This window comes from Homalodisca vitripennis, chromosome 3, assembly GCF_021130785.1.
Source record: "Homalodisca vitripennis isolate AUS2020 chromosome 3, UT_GWSS_2.1, whole genome shotgun sequence".
NCBI classification, from domain to species: domain Eukaryota; kingdom Metazoa; phylum Arthropoda; class Insecta; order Hemiptera; family Cicadellidae; genus Homalodisca; species Homalodisca vitripennis.
In genome coordinates, this window is record NC_060209.1 from 27,208,364 (window position 1) to 27,225,577 (window position 17,214).

Here is a 17,214-nt window from a genome sequence, read left to right on the forward strand (position 1 = left end):
GTTTATTGATGTTACAACCAGATATTTACATCAATTTTAAAACACCAACAGTGACTAAATTCTTACTAAGTTATAAATATAGCCTAATAGTATCGTCAACTACATTTTGTAAATTTTATCAAACAAAATATTTATTTAGAATGTGTTTCATTGATTTGTTACAAAAACGTACTATAGGCAATGGCTGTAAGTTCGAAAAAGTATTTGAGGTAATACGAAACGTTTGTTTATACATAAAATATTCAATTTTAGATCGTGCAAATCTAAAATGCATCTACCCTACTAATTTAAATTTTACTACTTCTGTTGTCCACATAAGGTGATGATGGTAGAGGATAGGCGTGACCAAATGCCTGTGTGCTAAGGGAGGTACAAGGCCTTAAAGGTTGAGAACCCCTGATTTATAACATCACATATTTATTTGTTCCAACGAACCCATTCCTGGGACGTATCGAAGGTCTCGGTTTCTGTTCCTTTCATTAAAAATTTGTTTTTATAATGTGAATGGTGCTTAAAATCAAAGTACATCTTAGACAGATAAAACAGTTAAAGAGCTTTAAAAATTTAATTTTATCCGGTGTATCAAGAACGTAGCCAGGAAAGAATTTGGGGGGGTCCAACAACTGATATATTCACCTAGTGGATAGAGAGTAAGGCCCCCATTTTGTTCTTTAAAAAGTTCTTGGTCTGTTTTTTTTTTTTTTATGAAAACGATGTTTCAGCAGTAAATGTCAGTAATACTGAATTATTTAAATAATAATCGTTTACTAAAACATTAATTTTAAAAATGGAAAATGTGGGGGGTCCGGACTTCTTTGACCCCCTCGCTGATTACGTCCTTGCGGTGTATAATCTTAATCAGTGCCAATTCACATGTATTGTTTAATTATGGTCTTCCAAGCTTTCTGTCTTGTTAATGTCATTAAACAGAATTAATTATGGTACTTCTCATTTTTTAAACACTGTTAACTTTAGTGAAAATCTCTAAATAAAAACTAAAGCTTGTTAGAATTGAATTACTCTGACAACGCTAAAAATATCGGGCTGACCTTCACTATGTCACAAAGATGAAATACCCACATTAATAATGTGTGTTATAAAATTGTTTTTAAGTCGGCTCAGATGAAGCGCATGTCTTTCTCCAAAGTCCGTTTGATCGATGCTCGGTTAATTCTTTAAGCGTGCCCCCTTGTAATGGTAAACTAATCTTTAAAGCATTAAAGTTGAGTTGTACATCCTTGCATAGAGTTTGAAATGCTTGCATAAGATTTATTTTCAACCCAAAACAAACTCACCACCGTTATTCCTATTTTGTGATAGACACAATCTGCGTATGTACTATTATTATTACTATCTTTGCACACTCCCCGCTATCTGTTGACAATTTTTAATTGTTGTCTTCTATCATACCTTATTAATTTAATTCACTAAAAATATCTTACAAAACGTCAAACATAATTCTGTTACATTTAACAAATCTTTTGTAGTGACGTACTGTATATTGTGGAATCAGCTGCTCAACGATAAAAAAACATGCTTAGTAAGTTACAGCAAATGTTTTCGAACCAACCAATGTTTTCAAACAGCAAATGCAAAAGCTTGTCTTTCACAATCACACATATAAAATGTGTACAATGAAAATTGCGATTTTACTACATTTCTATATTTAACATTATCAAAACACTTTTAATATTTGGAACCCCAATTAAAGTATATTGTGATGATTATTTATTAATTTGTGTAGTCAATATGTTTTTTTTTTATTCTTCTATTTGTATTATTTTTATATTACTTTCATAAGATATAACAATGTTTAAAACTATATTTCATATTGAAAATATAAATGTTTAATGTTTCAACACTATTAAGAATAACGTAGTATGGTGGGAAGAGTTGATTCAATGTAAATTTAGAGTTTCCAGTTATCCTTTCCATCAATTTGATGTCCAAGACTTGACTCCTGAAATTTGGAATCATGTTCGTCTGAAGAGATCCAAAAATATTTGAAATAAATGAACAAATGATTTTATTTCCATCAGCATCATACAACAGAAATTGCAAATACAAAACCTGGAAATTGACTGGCCACGTAACCAGTAGTGTGGCCAGTAGTTTTTATAAGGCAAAGATAAAAATACAATAATATTTTTTTTTCTTTTTTTTCAGTCTAGCACATAAAGTTTAAATATTCAAGAAAGACACTCTCTGCAATGTTTATGCTTTCAAACTCTAAAACTAGACTACTTAAATATTGTAATAACTATTCAATAATTAGAACTGTGAAAAGGTTTTTCAAATGTGCGTTAACATTAATTTATGACATATATTGTATGCTATGGAAATAATTAAACTATATTAACTAATTACAAGATTTCAAAAATTCTACATCTTGTTTTAGTCATTAGCCAACTTTTCAACAGTGAACAAAATTCCCTAAGTCTAATGCTCTGTCTTATATAATAAGGGACTTGATTAAAATATTTAGGTGCAAGGTAACTATAGGAATGCCTAAAAATGGATTTGTTTACTTTAATTAGTCTAACATTACCTGCAGAACAGCTCCTAGTATTATAGTGATATATTAAATTATTTTCTTTATTGCCACTTCTCCTATAGAACAGACTTAAAACTTTAAACACGAAAATATGACGGAAAGGTATTATATTTTAAACGTTTGGTATAATGGAAAGGAGGTTTCCCTTTTCTGCTTTTTTAAAAATAATACGTAAAAAAATAATTTTGAGAGATTCGTAAATTTATCGATCAGAGTTTTAAATGTGCCTCCAAAGCAGGACGATACCATATTTGTATACGTGAGTGAAATTAAAGCAAAAATACAACGATCTTAACAATGAAGTTTCACAGAAATTTTCTTAAAAAAATAAAAAGTTCGAATAGATGATTTTATTTTCCTGTGTAGAGAGATAATATATGTTCGTCCCATTTAAGTTTGTTATCAAAATAATTCCCAAATATTTAATGCTTTTCACACATTGGATTGTTCCACAGTTACAAAACAAGTAAATCAAAATTAGTGGAATGGAACTTTATCTCAAAAGGTAAATCGCCACCACCTGGATCAAAAAGTATCGATTTCGTTTTATTAACATTTACTTGCATTTTATTAAAATTGCACCAATCCCTTAATTAATTTTAAATCATTATTTATGTAATTATCTAACAGTGTTAATTGCTTATCATTGTAAAACAGTACAACATCATCGGTAAATGCAGATATATTTCCCCTCCAACCAATCTCAGTCATCAATTAAAGACCAGGAACAAAGTTGCTGAGAGCACTGATCCTTGCGGAACGCCAACTTTAATCTCTTGTTGAGAACTGTTAGCAATTATTTATTTTAACTTGTTGTTTTCTGTTAGTCAAAAAGCTTCTAAACCAATCCAAAAGCCACACCCCGAATTCCTGTCGTTTCTAGTTTAGCTAAAAGAATTTCGTGATTTACAAAATCAAAGGCTTTTTTAAAATCGACAAAGATGCCTATAGTTTTATCACCAGAGTTAAAATTATTGTAAATTTGTTCAGTTGCTGAAATCAAAGCATCTTCAGTAGATTTTCCTTTTGTGAAACCAAATTGATTATCACTGAAAAAACTAAATTTATTTAAGTAGGTTAGAACTCTTTTCAACATAAGTTTTTCAAAAATCTTAGAAATAATTGATAACAAACTAATGGGTCTCAGCTGGTCAATTTTGATAGAATTGTCTTTTTTGTGAATAGGGGAATGATAGTGCTGATTTTTAATTTTGACGGAAAAATCCCTTTGCTAAAACTTAAATTCACTATATAAACTAAGACTGGTGCTATTACTACAATTATGTTTTTCAGTAAACAAACACTAAATTGATCGAAACCAGTCGATTTTTTATTCTTTAATTTTTGACAATTTGTAGTAGTTCCTTGTGTAGTGACAGGACTAATGAAAAACGAGTGCGGGTAAGTGACGCGCGCCTGATGGACAGAGCCGACAGTTTGCGTACTCTGTATATCGATAAGATAGTTATTGATTAACTCGGCCACCGTAAGAGGACTCAGTCACTATCTCTCCGTTATCTAACTCGACCTTTTGTACGCTCTTATTGATTTGGCGGTGAAGAAGCTCAAAATAAGCTCATTTACATCATTTCGATATCAGAGACACCTAAACTGCAATATAAGACTATAATATAATCTATGTGAAGAGGTATTCTCATTGTCTCATCAGGTGAACAATTGAGTGCATTACGATGTATAAGGCATGATCTATAACGCAGTGGAGCGACCGAGTTTTCTATTCATACGGTACCTATGGTGAGAAGGCTTGATTCAATGTGAATTTTGAGTTCAGTTCACCTTCGAATCTGACGATGTCCCATATTTGACTCCAGATCCCATACGCTCCACTAAGAGGAGGGTGAATTGGCGTTAAACTTAACATTTACTCTTAGGAACATTAGCAACTAGTATACATTCAATACAATTATTTTTCTAAAACTATAGTTTTTTTTTGTAAAAAAAGAAAAAACGTGGATAAATTGTATCAATGTTCTGTTTCATCTGTTCATTTGGGTTTTACCTAAATCTTTGTTTTTACGAGTTTCGTTACTCTATTTTTATGAATCTATTTGAAATAGCTTACAAGCCTCTAGTGCATCTAAATAAAGACGATATTGTTGTTTAACATTCCCCAAGTGGGTTGGCAGCCCATCATTTCGTTACTCCAATTAGATTTAATGTAGCATCCACCAGCTCCACTAGGAACGCAAACATTATCCGGAACGCAAACACAACCATGAAATGTTCTCTAGTATCTCTGAAATGCGTGATGGTTGCTATACGCCAGCATCTTTGACAGATTTCTTATACGAGAATGACTATCAACTGAAACCTGGACATGAGATCCATGTGGAAGATAAGAATGTGCTGATCATTTTAATAAATGTCAATACCGATACTATAGGACGTATTCCACATAAACCCCAATTGATCGTCATTCCGAAACCAAACAAAAAAAGCTTTTATTGAGATTATTTTATAACTATAATTTCGTTCACCAACTGTTATGTATTTTGTGAACGATTTTTGCACCTACCTTTAATTCCAGAGCATATTCGTGCTGTTCACTATACACGTATGAGCTTTTCCCTTCAAGTGATTCATCCTCCAACGCTCAATGTCTATAAGAATGGTTTATACTCTACATCGAGCGCCTCCCCACTATTTACCTATCGGTGCTGCCCGATTAGGTCCTATTAGACATTTTCTCGATTGCGCCGGTACTAAGTGACTGTTAGCCCAACTGTGATGTTAGGCGTTATAAGATTAGGCACACCATGGACGTCTGTATTAAAAGATAGAACACGAGTCATTAACACTGCGATGTTAGAAGTTATAATAGTCTACCGTACAACATACTTCTGGAACCATGAAAATAAGCTGAACAGTCCCTACTCGTAGTTTATAACTTTCTCCTTTATTCCTACGTTTATATCGTAATAAACCATTGTATATAGCAAAGATCAATACAATAAGTTTGTTTGGGCAAAAATATATTACACGTTTTTACTTGTTAAAAGTATTTATAACAATAATAGTGAGAAGTTATATTTTAAAATTAAAACTAAAACTTTTTATTTATAATGGTCGCATTTTGGTGAAGTGTCATAAAATAATTGAAGATGCAGAGCTTTCCACCTGGCATCGTTGCTTCGCCTATACAGTTCTCTCAACTGTCCTAATATCGCTGTGAATATCCTTCATTCCTGCAATGAAAGAATGTTATCATATATAGAACGGTTTCGGCTACATCAAGTTAAAATCTTAACTAAGACCCAAATGAAGTATTCAAAGAATTCTGATGTTATTTTTCTGAAACAAGAATTCAGCTATGTATTTATACCAATAATACATATCTTTCTTCATTCACATATCTTCCCTATCCTCCCTTATAAGGAAATGTATTTATTACATTTCTTCTTTGGAAATAAGTTGTTTAATAATGAAAGATTATCTTTTACATAACGAACTTTTTGATTTAGTTTTAGTTTGTGAAATGTATATATTAATTTTTAATTTCTAGTCTGGGGCTGTAATTTATTTTTAGTGATTTTAATTCTAAACATATACAATGTTGCTATCATTTGATAAAAATTCTAGAATAAAAGCTTATTAAAAAGCTTACTTCCCTTAAAGTAAGGGATTGTCTTATATAAAGATGTTTTATGGAATGGTAAGACTACGTTATCAGTGTCTTCTATGCTATAATGATTGGGAAGAGAAATATTGGGAAAATAATGAATGGCTTTTGTTTTGCAAAATGTCAGATTTAATACATGTAGATGCATTAAAGTGAAAGAATATTCCCTTTCGAGAAAAAAAGGCTTATATGTGACTCTATTTGTTACATTAGCAGTGACACGATCTATCTCTCTTTAAGTTTAAATATTGTGATATTGTTTTTTAGAAGAGTCCAATAAAATTATACCGTTCACATAAAAATCACGTCCATATTATACTACATTTGATAGAGAAGAATGGCACAGTAAGCTCTATTCAAGATGATTGAAAGGCTACTCACGTTAGCTCCCCGAGTGATAGCACACCTACTCTCAATCGGAAGCCTCAGGAATTCTCTTTTAAAAGTGGTGTTTATAAATTACTGTAGATACGAATTATCTGCCCCACTGCCGTAAAGGAAGGGGTGGTGAATGGGATATAATCCCCACCCCCAAAGCCCTAAAATTTTAAAAATATACATGTAAAAGCACCCTAACTTGATTGAAATACGGCATTGAAATTTAGTAATTTCAAATTAGGCCTATATAATTTATTTAAATGTAGATTTATTCATATTTATTCCTTAACCCCAGTGTCTTGTGCTCTTCAATCAGATTCACCCCTCCCCTCCACCATGGCAAGCCCTTGTTACAACACTGATTGGCCTTGACACACAATAGCTAATGCATTTTCAGTATTAAGTAAAAGACCATTGTCAGAATATCACTTTTGTAAAGATGTGATAATATGTGCTTCTTCACATAATGATAAGATCCTTCAATAATGGGATTTTATTTCAATTCTTAATGAAGAGGGTGTGGTCAGATTGTATTAACTGTGTAACAATATACTCAAAGATTGTCCTCCTCCGTAGACTAATGGTTATAGTCTCGGCTCTCTAACCGAGAGATCACGGGTTCAAATCCCGGGGAGGTCCAATCAGGCATAGACACGATTCATAGTGTACTTTGTAAATAAATACTTAGACACGATTGATAGTGTACTTTGTAAATCAAAAATACCAGTGTAATAAAATATCAGTGTACATCGAAGCCAGCATAGCTTAAAGCTGAGGCTTAAAAAAGAATAAAAAAAATACTCAAAGATACAGCCAAATGAGTACCGGTAATCAATTAGAATCTTCAGGTTGTCTTGTCAGCCTCGTATGGAACGAATAATTTCTAGTTGAAATCCGAATCATATGACCAGAAACTGATAACTGTTCAGACTTGCAAAGTCTTTGAGAACCACAATAAATATTCATCGATCCATTTGTTATGGTACGCTGTGAAACTTATAGACTGGCTTCAGAAAATGTGTTTCCTTAATAAATTCATAATAAAATACGTAGTCGTATAATATATTGTAAATTGTAACTCTTAATACGTATCAGTCTATGAGAAGACATTGTATCCAATGTTAAAATATGTTCCAATTGAAACGTTGTTGGAGGTGCTATCTAGTAACAAACGAAGTAAACAGAACTTATAAATATATATATTACAGAGAACTACTACGCACATTTTATATTGGATGAACTGATAATAATAAAAAAAATACTCAACATTTTAAATGTGGTTCATAAACTAACTTATAAAACTAAAATGGATTAAAACTCTGAACAAAAGATTTAGTTTAGTAGAGCTATATATACTTTAAAGAACAGAACTAGCATTACAGAACAACATTTCTTTCACAAAATCCCCATATTGATGCGTGGTATATTCTTTGGAAAGTAAAAGAGTATATCTAGAATTTGATGAGTAATTATTTTATAATTTTATGACTTCTAATATTGTTAAGCGCTCACAGTTCGTTTATTGTTTATGAATTTTGTTTTCATCTGTTTTACTCGTGTATACATGGTATCACTGAAATATGTTTGCGAGACTTATCTATGTTTCTTTATTGCTTTTGTACAATATACACAGAGTGACGAAAGTTTAAGCACAAGTCCTTGATATCTAGTTGGTAATAGTTTGCTGTCTACTGCTTTGTTTTTTTCGTTCCAAATCCTATGGTCTGCTGCGGACTGCAACTCAGCTGATTGTTGACCAGAAGACAGAACTAGAAATAAATAGAATAGAATTAATAGATCAAAGTTTAGAAAATTACCAGGTTACGTCTAATCTTTCTTTTAGGTTTGTGTTTAATATTTCATTATAAATTCTAATAATTTATTGTTCATTTAAGCTAATTAAACTTTAATAAATTTTTGTCGTGCTTAAATATGAATGTTGTGCTAGACATTAAGTGTAGTTAGTTTCCTTATAACTTATTTTTGTTTACCGTTTTAGGTCAAGGTTACCAAGGTAAAAAATTTAAATTTTTAAGATAAACCTAAGTTAATTACAATGCATCCTCATAATAGTACATTATAACTTTTCTTGTTAGTTAAAAATTTCAATAGATTTACTCAACAATAAAATCTTATTTTGTAATGCAAAATAAATTTCTAGGATTAGCCTATACCAAGATTAGAATAGTCTATAATTTATAGTCTGTTAGGCTCTTTAGAAATAGGCTAAGACAATAGCAATATTGATATGGTCTCCTTACTAGAACAGAATACAATATGTAACCTGGTTTTTATATCAATATTTAAAAAAATGGCTCAGCCTATCAAACTTTTTTACTCTCAGCAAAATGCTGAGACACTTCTTATTGAACTTTATTCTAAAAGAGCTTTTGCGCTTGCTTTCCAAGTGACAGTATATTATGAGTAGGTAAGGTTGGGGTTAATGTTGAGATCCATGATGGAAGATTGTATGCACTATCAGTCATATCACCTCAAGAAAAAGGGGAGGTTGGCTGTGTACCAGTCTCTCCAGTCAAAGCGGGTAGGGGTAGCATGCCCTTATATCCAGGCTAGAAACTGCCTTTAACACTAAAGGTGTTCCACCAATTTAAACAGTCATGCTCTGCATTAAAATATACCTAACATTCTACCCTTGTACCCCAATAACTCGACATTTGTGGTTAGTGATTTGGGGTTCCTGGACATCCATAGAGTTGCCCACATTTAAATGATGTGCAGTGGTTTTGCTGTCCACAGTGAAGGTTCAATCAGAAGGTATAAACCAGCTAGAATTGAACCCTCCTAGGATGATATTACAATTATAGCCATCAATATTAAACCAAACAATATCCATGAATTAATTTTAACAAAAGAATCAGTACTTTGCTGTTATCCAGAAGCCACTATTTTAAAAGAGTTTTTCTCACTGGGCACCTTAAATAACTACATCATTAGAAAGAACAAACTTTATTTGACTTAGTATGAAAATGACATGTCATTATGATGATTGGTATTTGTTTCTTGCATCCCAAAAGGAGTGATGTCTGCAAGAAGGAAGCCTCTCTGTTCCTGTGTACTACTTGTTACTACATAAGTTTAGATTAGGTTATCATAAATATGTTACTAGTAGTAACAAAGTTAAAAATAACCCTTAGAACTTATGTGAACTTAGCTTAAATCAAGAGTAGTATCTCGAGAGAGATTTTTTGTTTTTCCCCCAGACACACAGGGACCACTGAATCCCACACTGATTTAATGGTTATCAAGTGTAAACAATCGACACCTAAATTTTTGGTGACAAATTATAAAATAAAACACTTTATTTAACATTAAAACACTACGAATTGCTTATCTATTATTTATTATTAGACTATACATACATACGTATTATAAATATAAAAAGTAAAGATAACCATAATAAGCGCTCATGTGATGCCAAATGGGTACTAATCGAGGAATGTTTTTCTTATTTCCCAGAAGTGTAGGGTGGCAGCGTCACGGGAGCCCACACTGGTGGCCAGGGGCATTTCTGAATGGTATTTTCCCAACCTCAGATCACCTCCCAAATAATCCTGCTCACCCGACGTCAGATCATGTCCCTGATGGTCCGACATCAGATCACGTCCCTGATGGTCCGACTTCTCTGACGTCAGATCATGTTGTAAGATTTAGGATGTGATCTAGGATTGGGAAGTACCAATCGGAAATGATTCTGACCATCAGTGCGGCCTTCAAACTCTCGGTATTAAATTTTTGCTATGGTGGCGTTAATACACTAGTACTAAAACATCTCCCAACATAGTACTTATTAGTAAAATATCAAAATTCTAGTGAGTCTGATTACACACTTGTGAGTCTCCTAGATCACTGGACAATTTGGGATACATAAATTAAATTTCTAAATATTTATCTCTAAATTCACTTACTATTTCCAAAAAACCGAAGTTTTCTGTAGTTTAGTTTTAATAATTAGTGTTGTGTTTTGTTTTTACTAAGTGTTTGTTTTAGTGTTAGTGAGCATAGAGGTGGCACACAACATGGTTGTTGTGATTCCTGATTTATGTATGATTTGTTTATTTTAACCTAGATTGTAGTCATGTGTTAGGTTAGATATTCCCCTGAAGGAAGAGATCAGATTACAGGTCTCAAAACGTAGTATTACTTAATTTTTGTATCACTAAACGATGGTAAATGTACAGAAAATTCCAGTGTCCCTCATAATGCTTCCATCGTCAAAAATAAACTTTCAAACAAAGAATTTCCTAACTCTAATGATCAAAACTACCGGAATTGATGTGGTCTCTGGTGGAAAAAAACCAATGGTACATAAACACAGTGGGAAAAAACTTATATATGATACCTGTTAGAAACAGGGAAAGAATGGGAAACATTACACCTATACACTTGGATTCTTTCCGTACCAGTCAGAGCACTGAAATATTATAGAAATATTATATTATAGAGGAAAGGCTTAACTTTAACAAATTAATAGTATTGATGTTAGTGACTGGTACTTTTTGCCTTAGTACGGACTGTACTCACAGAGTTCCCAGCTCTAAGAAGGTTAAATATTCCATTATCAGTTACTTACTACAATCTTCTAAAAAAAATTCAAAAATACAGGGCCTCTGATAAAGCATCTTGGGATTTTGAACGGCATATTACTGAAAAACTATTTACAATAACTAAGCAATTTAAATGTTAAATTGAAGTTGAATTCCTGTTGCATGGGAGGAAATGTTGACCTTGGCATGTCGGTGGCACTCCGCTATTGTGACTGACACGCATGGCACCATCTTTTAAAAACATCTTTTTTCAGGGTTTCTTTTTGTATTGGTATTTTAATTCAAAGGTTTTTAAGAGAAGACGGTCCAAACCCATTTGGAATTTTATTTTATTGGTCTCCCCATGAATTGTATCCATGACCTCTCGGTTCTAGAGACCTGCAGCTTTACCTCTATGCTATAGTGAAGATCATAATTGTCTTTGTAATATACTGCTTAAAATTGAAATCACTCTTATCGTTTTTAATAATGTTTATTCTTGTGATCAGATGGCTAACATGAATACATTTCGATACTTGGTGAGATTAGCCAAAGAGAATCCAGCTCTAGTGTGCCGTGTGGTGAACCATCATACACTCAGTCAGCCAAAGGTAAGCAAGCTACTTCATACTAAGCACAATTAAATTGTGAGCATTCAATAGGCTGCTATATTTTTAGATGCCAGGAGATCAATTTCAAACATTTGATTTAATTATAAATTCATTATATTAATAATTAAAAGTGTACTTATTTTATTGTAACTAATAATTATAGTCTTCAATGTTAAAAAGATTGATTTATTTTTCATTCATGTGGTATTTTTTAGTTAGGCCTAACTTGTTTAGGTGTATAATATTGTTAAAAAGACAGTGGACTAACCCACAAATTTATGTGTTTTAAATTTAAAACATCATCAAATGCAGAACAAATTTTCTATGGACTTGACTTACTCTTTTCAAAAGTCATTTTCTGTTTATATTCAACATAAAGTTTGTCCAATTTGTAATTTATGATTTACAATGAAATAAAAAACATACGGTAATGAAATGAACTGACCCCATGAAACTACCTGATGTTATTGAAACCAAAAAATTGTTCATATTAGGCATATTCGGATTTTTTTTAAAGCAAAGTAAACTAAACTAGATTTGTATATTTTCGTTTGAAATTTGTTTTGGAATGAATTTTGAATACATTGATTTTTCGGTACAATCACCTCATTTCTGTTAAAATATAGATTTTTTTATAACTATGTGAACAGTTTCCTGAACCCTACAATCATGGGGTATATTTTGGTGTATATACAATATACACTGGTTTATATTGTATGTTTCAATGAAGTATTATTTACAGTTAATGGGAATAAACATAAAAGGGTCTTGTGCATACTATAAATAAGTTGTATACAAATATACAAAAGAAAAAAAGGGTATGTTACATAGATAAATACAAATATTTAAAAATAAATTAAGTATTGCATAAGTGTCATTTATTAATTAATAATAATTAATTAATAATTTATTTATGCAAAAAATGTTTATTTATTTACTTGTGTAAATATTGTTCACTGTGTTATTTTTGTTTTATACCTTTTATTATACCTTTTTAAAACGGCAAAGCCGAAATATTAAAGGAAATCTTAAACTAAGTGTCATTTTGTTATATTAATTAATAAAGATATAGTTTATTGATTGTAGTAGTATACTCTCTAGATTTATTTATTCAGAGTTTATATTGTTGTCTGTTATTGTATATACATTTAATATACAAAACAATATATTAATTGTTATACATTTATATATTGTATCCATTATTGTTAATGCTAGGTAGTTATTGTTTTTTTTTCTATATTTCACAAGAACATTAAGATAATTACTATAGCTTACAGTTCAGTGTTGGTGGTGCTCATAAAAATCAATGTTACCAAAGTAACCATTACACCGATACTGGTCTGATATTTCCAATTTTGTTGTAAGGAAAATATCAGTCTCGGGCACTTGCACTAAAGAAAGTTATCCAGAGCTCAGGTACAGCACTGAACTAGATTCTACTTAGAAATGTGTTACTCATAGCCCCATGTGTCGGGACTCACATGCACAGAAACTTGACTCTTCTCTAACAAACCGATAACTGGCTGTACCTTGTACTGAGATAATGGTATTCAGGGTTTTCCGATGTTACTGTACTGGTTTCTCTGAGCAACAGGGTTGCCATTTACCACTGAAGTAAACTATAAGTAGTAGATGAATCCAAAAATAGTGTGGTGTCATGTGTAAGGGCATAAATTGTAGGTGTGTAACTATATCATGTATTGGGTTGCAATATCTCCACCATATTTCCCTAGGTATTACCAGATCAAAGTATGGCTTTTGGAAATTTCCACAAAAAACTAAATATCTCCTCTTTTTAATTTCCCTACAAAATTGCATTATATAACAAAACTTATTTATGCAAATCGTATTTGATAGTGAAAACTATTTATGTTTATAACATTATTACATCATGTAATAATTGCCAAAGCAAACCTAAGCTCCATTTAGACTTTAAAGCCTGTCATTATTAAGCCTACTCTTAGACTTAGTATGGACAGAAAACTTTGTTAGTTTTCATTTACAAAGTTTTATTATTAATTGGAACTGAAACATAGCAGGTGTCAAGTTGTTTATAATAGCATTTTATCTTATGTTAAATAACTTTAACATTTTATTAACGATCAAGAAACTAAATGGTAATGCTGATAGATAGCAAAATTTTTTACTATATATTTATTTTTAAGCTAATTTTACTACTATTAAAATATTAAATATTAGCTGATAACTAATAAAATAATTACAAATAAACTATTAATAATATGTTCATTTAAGTTTTTTCCATACTTGCTATTTACAAGACATTAAATTAATTAACAAATATTCAATGTTAACAGCATAAAATAATATACTTAAGTTTGTCCTTCAAGAAATACTGCTCTTTCATTCTTATTTATTTTTCCCTGTAGTTTATTAGTTTACAATTATAACAAATATATTGCTTTATAAATTTTACTTTTTCTTCTTTTTTTGTAGTATTTGTTTTATTAGCAATTTAAGTATATAAACAAATGGTAAAAATAATTTCCTAACAATACTTGAGAATTTTAGGCATAATATAAGCAAATAATTTTAATTTATAATTGAACTTTTACATTAAAAACACACTAAAAATCAATAAGCATTAAGAAACTACGGTAGGAAGGATTGATTCAAAATGAATATTGAGTTAAGCTCTATTTCATCTTCCACTTAAAATCTGACACTGGTATAGATTGACTCCTAGGATCTGGAGTTCACTCTGTCTGCAGAGATTCATAAAAAGTATGCGACGAAGACGTTCAAAACAAACTATTTCCATCGCTTTTACATCCACTTTTACTTTTACAGCCACTTACAAAGAAGTTCAGTCTGGTTACCCACCACCAGACTAATCCAGTATAATCTAGATAAAGAGATATTCTCATTGTCTCATCAGGTGCACATAGTTGTACATAACTACATAGTTTTATCGTCATATGGTTGCCCTTCATTGCTGCAGCGAGTCCTAGCATATCTAATGATGCTTTTAGCTCATGTATATTTGTGTCTGACAGATTTGCTTTATTGATAATATAATTACCTCTTTGCCAAGCAATCTTAATGTTAGTGTGAAGTATAATATTAAAAATTTCATCAGAGAAAGAAATTTCAGCGGGATGATAATGACTGTAATTTGTTAACAGCTGCAGGTGCTAGTCCTGGTTGGATATGAACAATATTTTTTGATGCATATTTCCTATCTGTTCAGGACTCTTTCAGTCTCAAGTACATTAGCTTATCCTTTATTCTACGACCTGAATCACAATTACGTTATCAGTTACGTTTTTGGAACAACATTCATCTCATTGTTTTTATAGATTTTTCTTTAGTTGATCTTTGAAAAGATTATATCTCTTCTCAATATCATTCTGCAGGACTTGAACTACATCTTCTTTTGGACTCAGGATCTATTCAGGACCTACATCGCAAATGTCCATTTCCTCACCATCAGAAAATCCAAGAAGAGTTATCTATTTCATAAAATGGTCGGTCCTCTTAATTTTTCTTTTTTCAAATGGGATATCCTCAGATTTAATGTTATTACATTTTTCTTCCATGTGTTTACCTCTTCATCCTCCACAGATTATCTCCATCTAAGTTATCTGTAAAAAGTAAAACAAATAGTAGTAACCATTATAAGAATAGATATTACTTTATCTTCGATATTCACATTTATCTTTTCAAGTACTTCATTTCAATTTTAAAAAGCGTATGGACATGTATAATTCATTTGTATATATAACAATCAGTATAGATGGTAATTCATGTAATTTATGCACATAACACTTCACTTGATAGACATGCAAAAAATATACATACTAATAAATGGCTTAAGAGTAAAAATAATGGAGTAATAAATGGGAGAAGTGTAATATTTACTCCTAAGATTTCAGCAAAACAGGTCACAAAATAAATGAAGTGCCTATTGGCAGTAGGGGTATCAATCAAATGGATGATTATCATCCGTAGTTTTTACGCATCCACACTGTTCTATGTTAACTCAACAACTGGCATCGTATAACATTGGCTAGAATTTAACCACCTGGTTTGAAAAATGAATTATAAAAAAAGTATTAAGGAAACCATTTGTTTTGGTTCAAGATATTTTACAACTCTCTCAAGCTCAGCACTTTGTGTCTGAACATTTATGTTTTATTACAGTGTGTTGTATTGTAACAGTTGCAGATCATTCGCCACAAAAATGACATGAACAGAACACCATCTTTGACTGCTATCAGAACGTACCGCAACATCAGCCATGGAGATCCCCCTGTCCCCAACCTGACTAAACTGTGGTATCTTTTTATCGGACTGTCTTTCATTGGATTGAATCTGGACTGGAAAGCGTGAGTTGTTTAAACTCGTACATTCACTTACATGTGTACTTGTCTTGGTCGTGGCTGACTTTATTTATGATTATGGTTCTCTAGTATTTGAGTTAGTGTTTACACTTACTTTCTGAAATAATAATTACTCATTTGCATACAAAAAAGTAAATTTTATATATTTTTGTTACAGATAATGCTGTATCATAAAAACTAATTTTTAATCACATAAAAATATAATTTATATCTTGTCAAGATTTCAAGACTAAGCCCCAGTAGATCCTCAGAGTCACATTTGGGGGGTATTATCTTGCCTTTTTGACTCGTAGTTTTGTAATCGTATACATCTTGATAAAATCAAAATTGCTGAAAAAGATAAAATACAAAATAATACAAGTTCAAAATTCATCCTGGTAGCTTAGTCGAATATAGAAAATGTTGGAAATATCATAAATGTTTATTTAGATAACTGCTGAAAATTATGAATTTTATTTTCATCTTCAGTATTATTATTACTATTTTTTAAAATATTATGGTTTGTTTTAAGTAATGATTCCAATGAATACATTTTATTAGTATTTATTAATGTTATTAATATAACTAATAGTTACATTGTGCATTGACTGAAAAAATATTCTTTCCATATAATTTGTTTGTGTATAACGTGCATGTTTAAGTGTATCATTTACACTCACATGTTTCATGTTAGGTGACAAGCTTAAAAACTATTCCCTGTGAGAAAGGCACATTCCACCTTATTCTTTTGATTAGTTAACCTATCAAAATAACTATTTTGCCCATTAGCCCATTTTAAATCATTGATGAGTTAAATTGTCATGCAGTAAACTGTGCCTAGTGGGGCATATTGATAAGCTTAATATTATTTTTAATTCTTTATGTGACAACTTCCGGATAACCGGATATTTCAAGATCATGCATAAAGTTGCCAGAAGATTTATACTACAAATGTAAAATTGTTTAGTGTACGCTTGTTATATATTTCAAATTAAAAATCAGTTTTTTTACATTTTATATACTTCACAAACAAAGCTGATAATTGCGTAGGAGTATATTAATCAATGTAGTCAGATGTTGATTAGTCAAGGTTCGTTTATCATGGCTAATTTTATTGAGTATGGAGTGGTTTGAGTAATGACCCTTG

The 17,214-nt window shown here is 31.2% G+C and overlaps 1 protein-coding gene across 10 annotated transcripts in view; it reads left to right on the forward strand.

Moving 5' to 3' along the window:
* LOC124356707 (calcium uptake protein 1 homolog, mitochondrial-like) overlaps positions 1-17,214 on the forward strand; it is a 134,045-nt gene that overhangs the window by 48,590 nt on the left and 68,241 nt on the right. For 5 of the 10 annotated variants that reach the window (XM_046807876.1, XM_046807875.1, XM_046807874.1 and 2 more), the window contains exons 1-3: positions 8,270-8,415; positions 11,626-11,727; positions 15,907-16,073. In XM_046807876.1, coding sequence (XP_046663832.1) covers positions 11,626-11,727; positions 15,907-16,073 — 269 coding nt within the window. In that variant the 5' untranslated portion in view covers positions 8,270-8,415. Of the gene's footprint in view, positions 1-8,269; positions 8,416-8,464; positions 8,587-11,625; positions 11,728-15,906; positions 16,074-17,214 lie in introns of those variants that run through there. The other 5 variants (XM_046807878.1, XM_046807879.1, XM_046807873.1 and 2 more) reach the window with 3 other exon arrangements.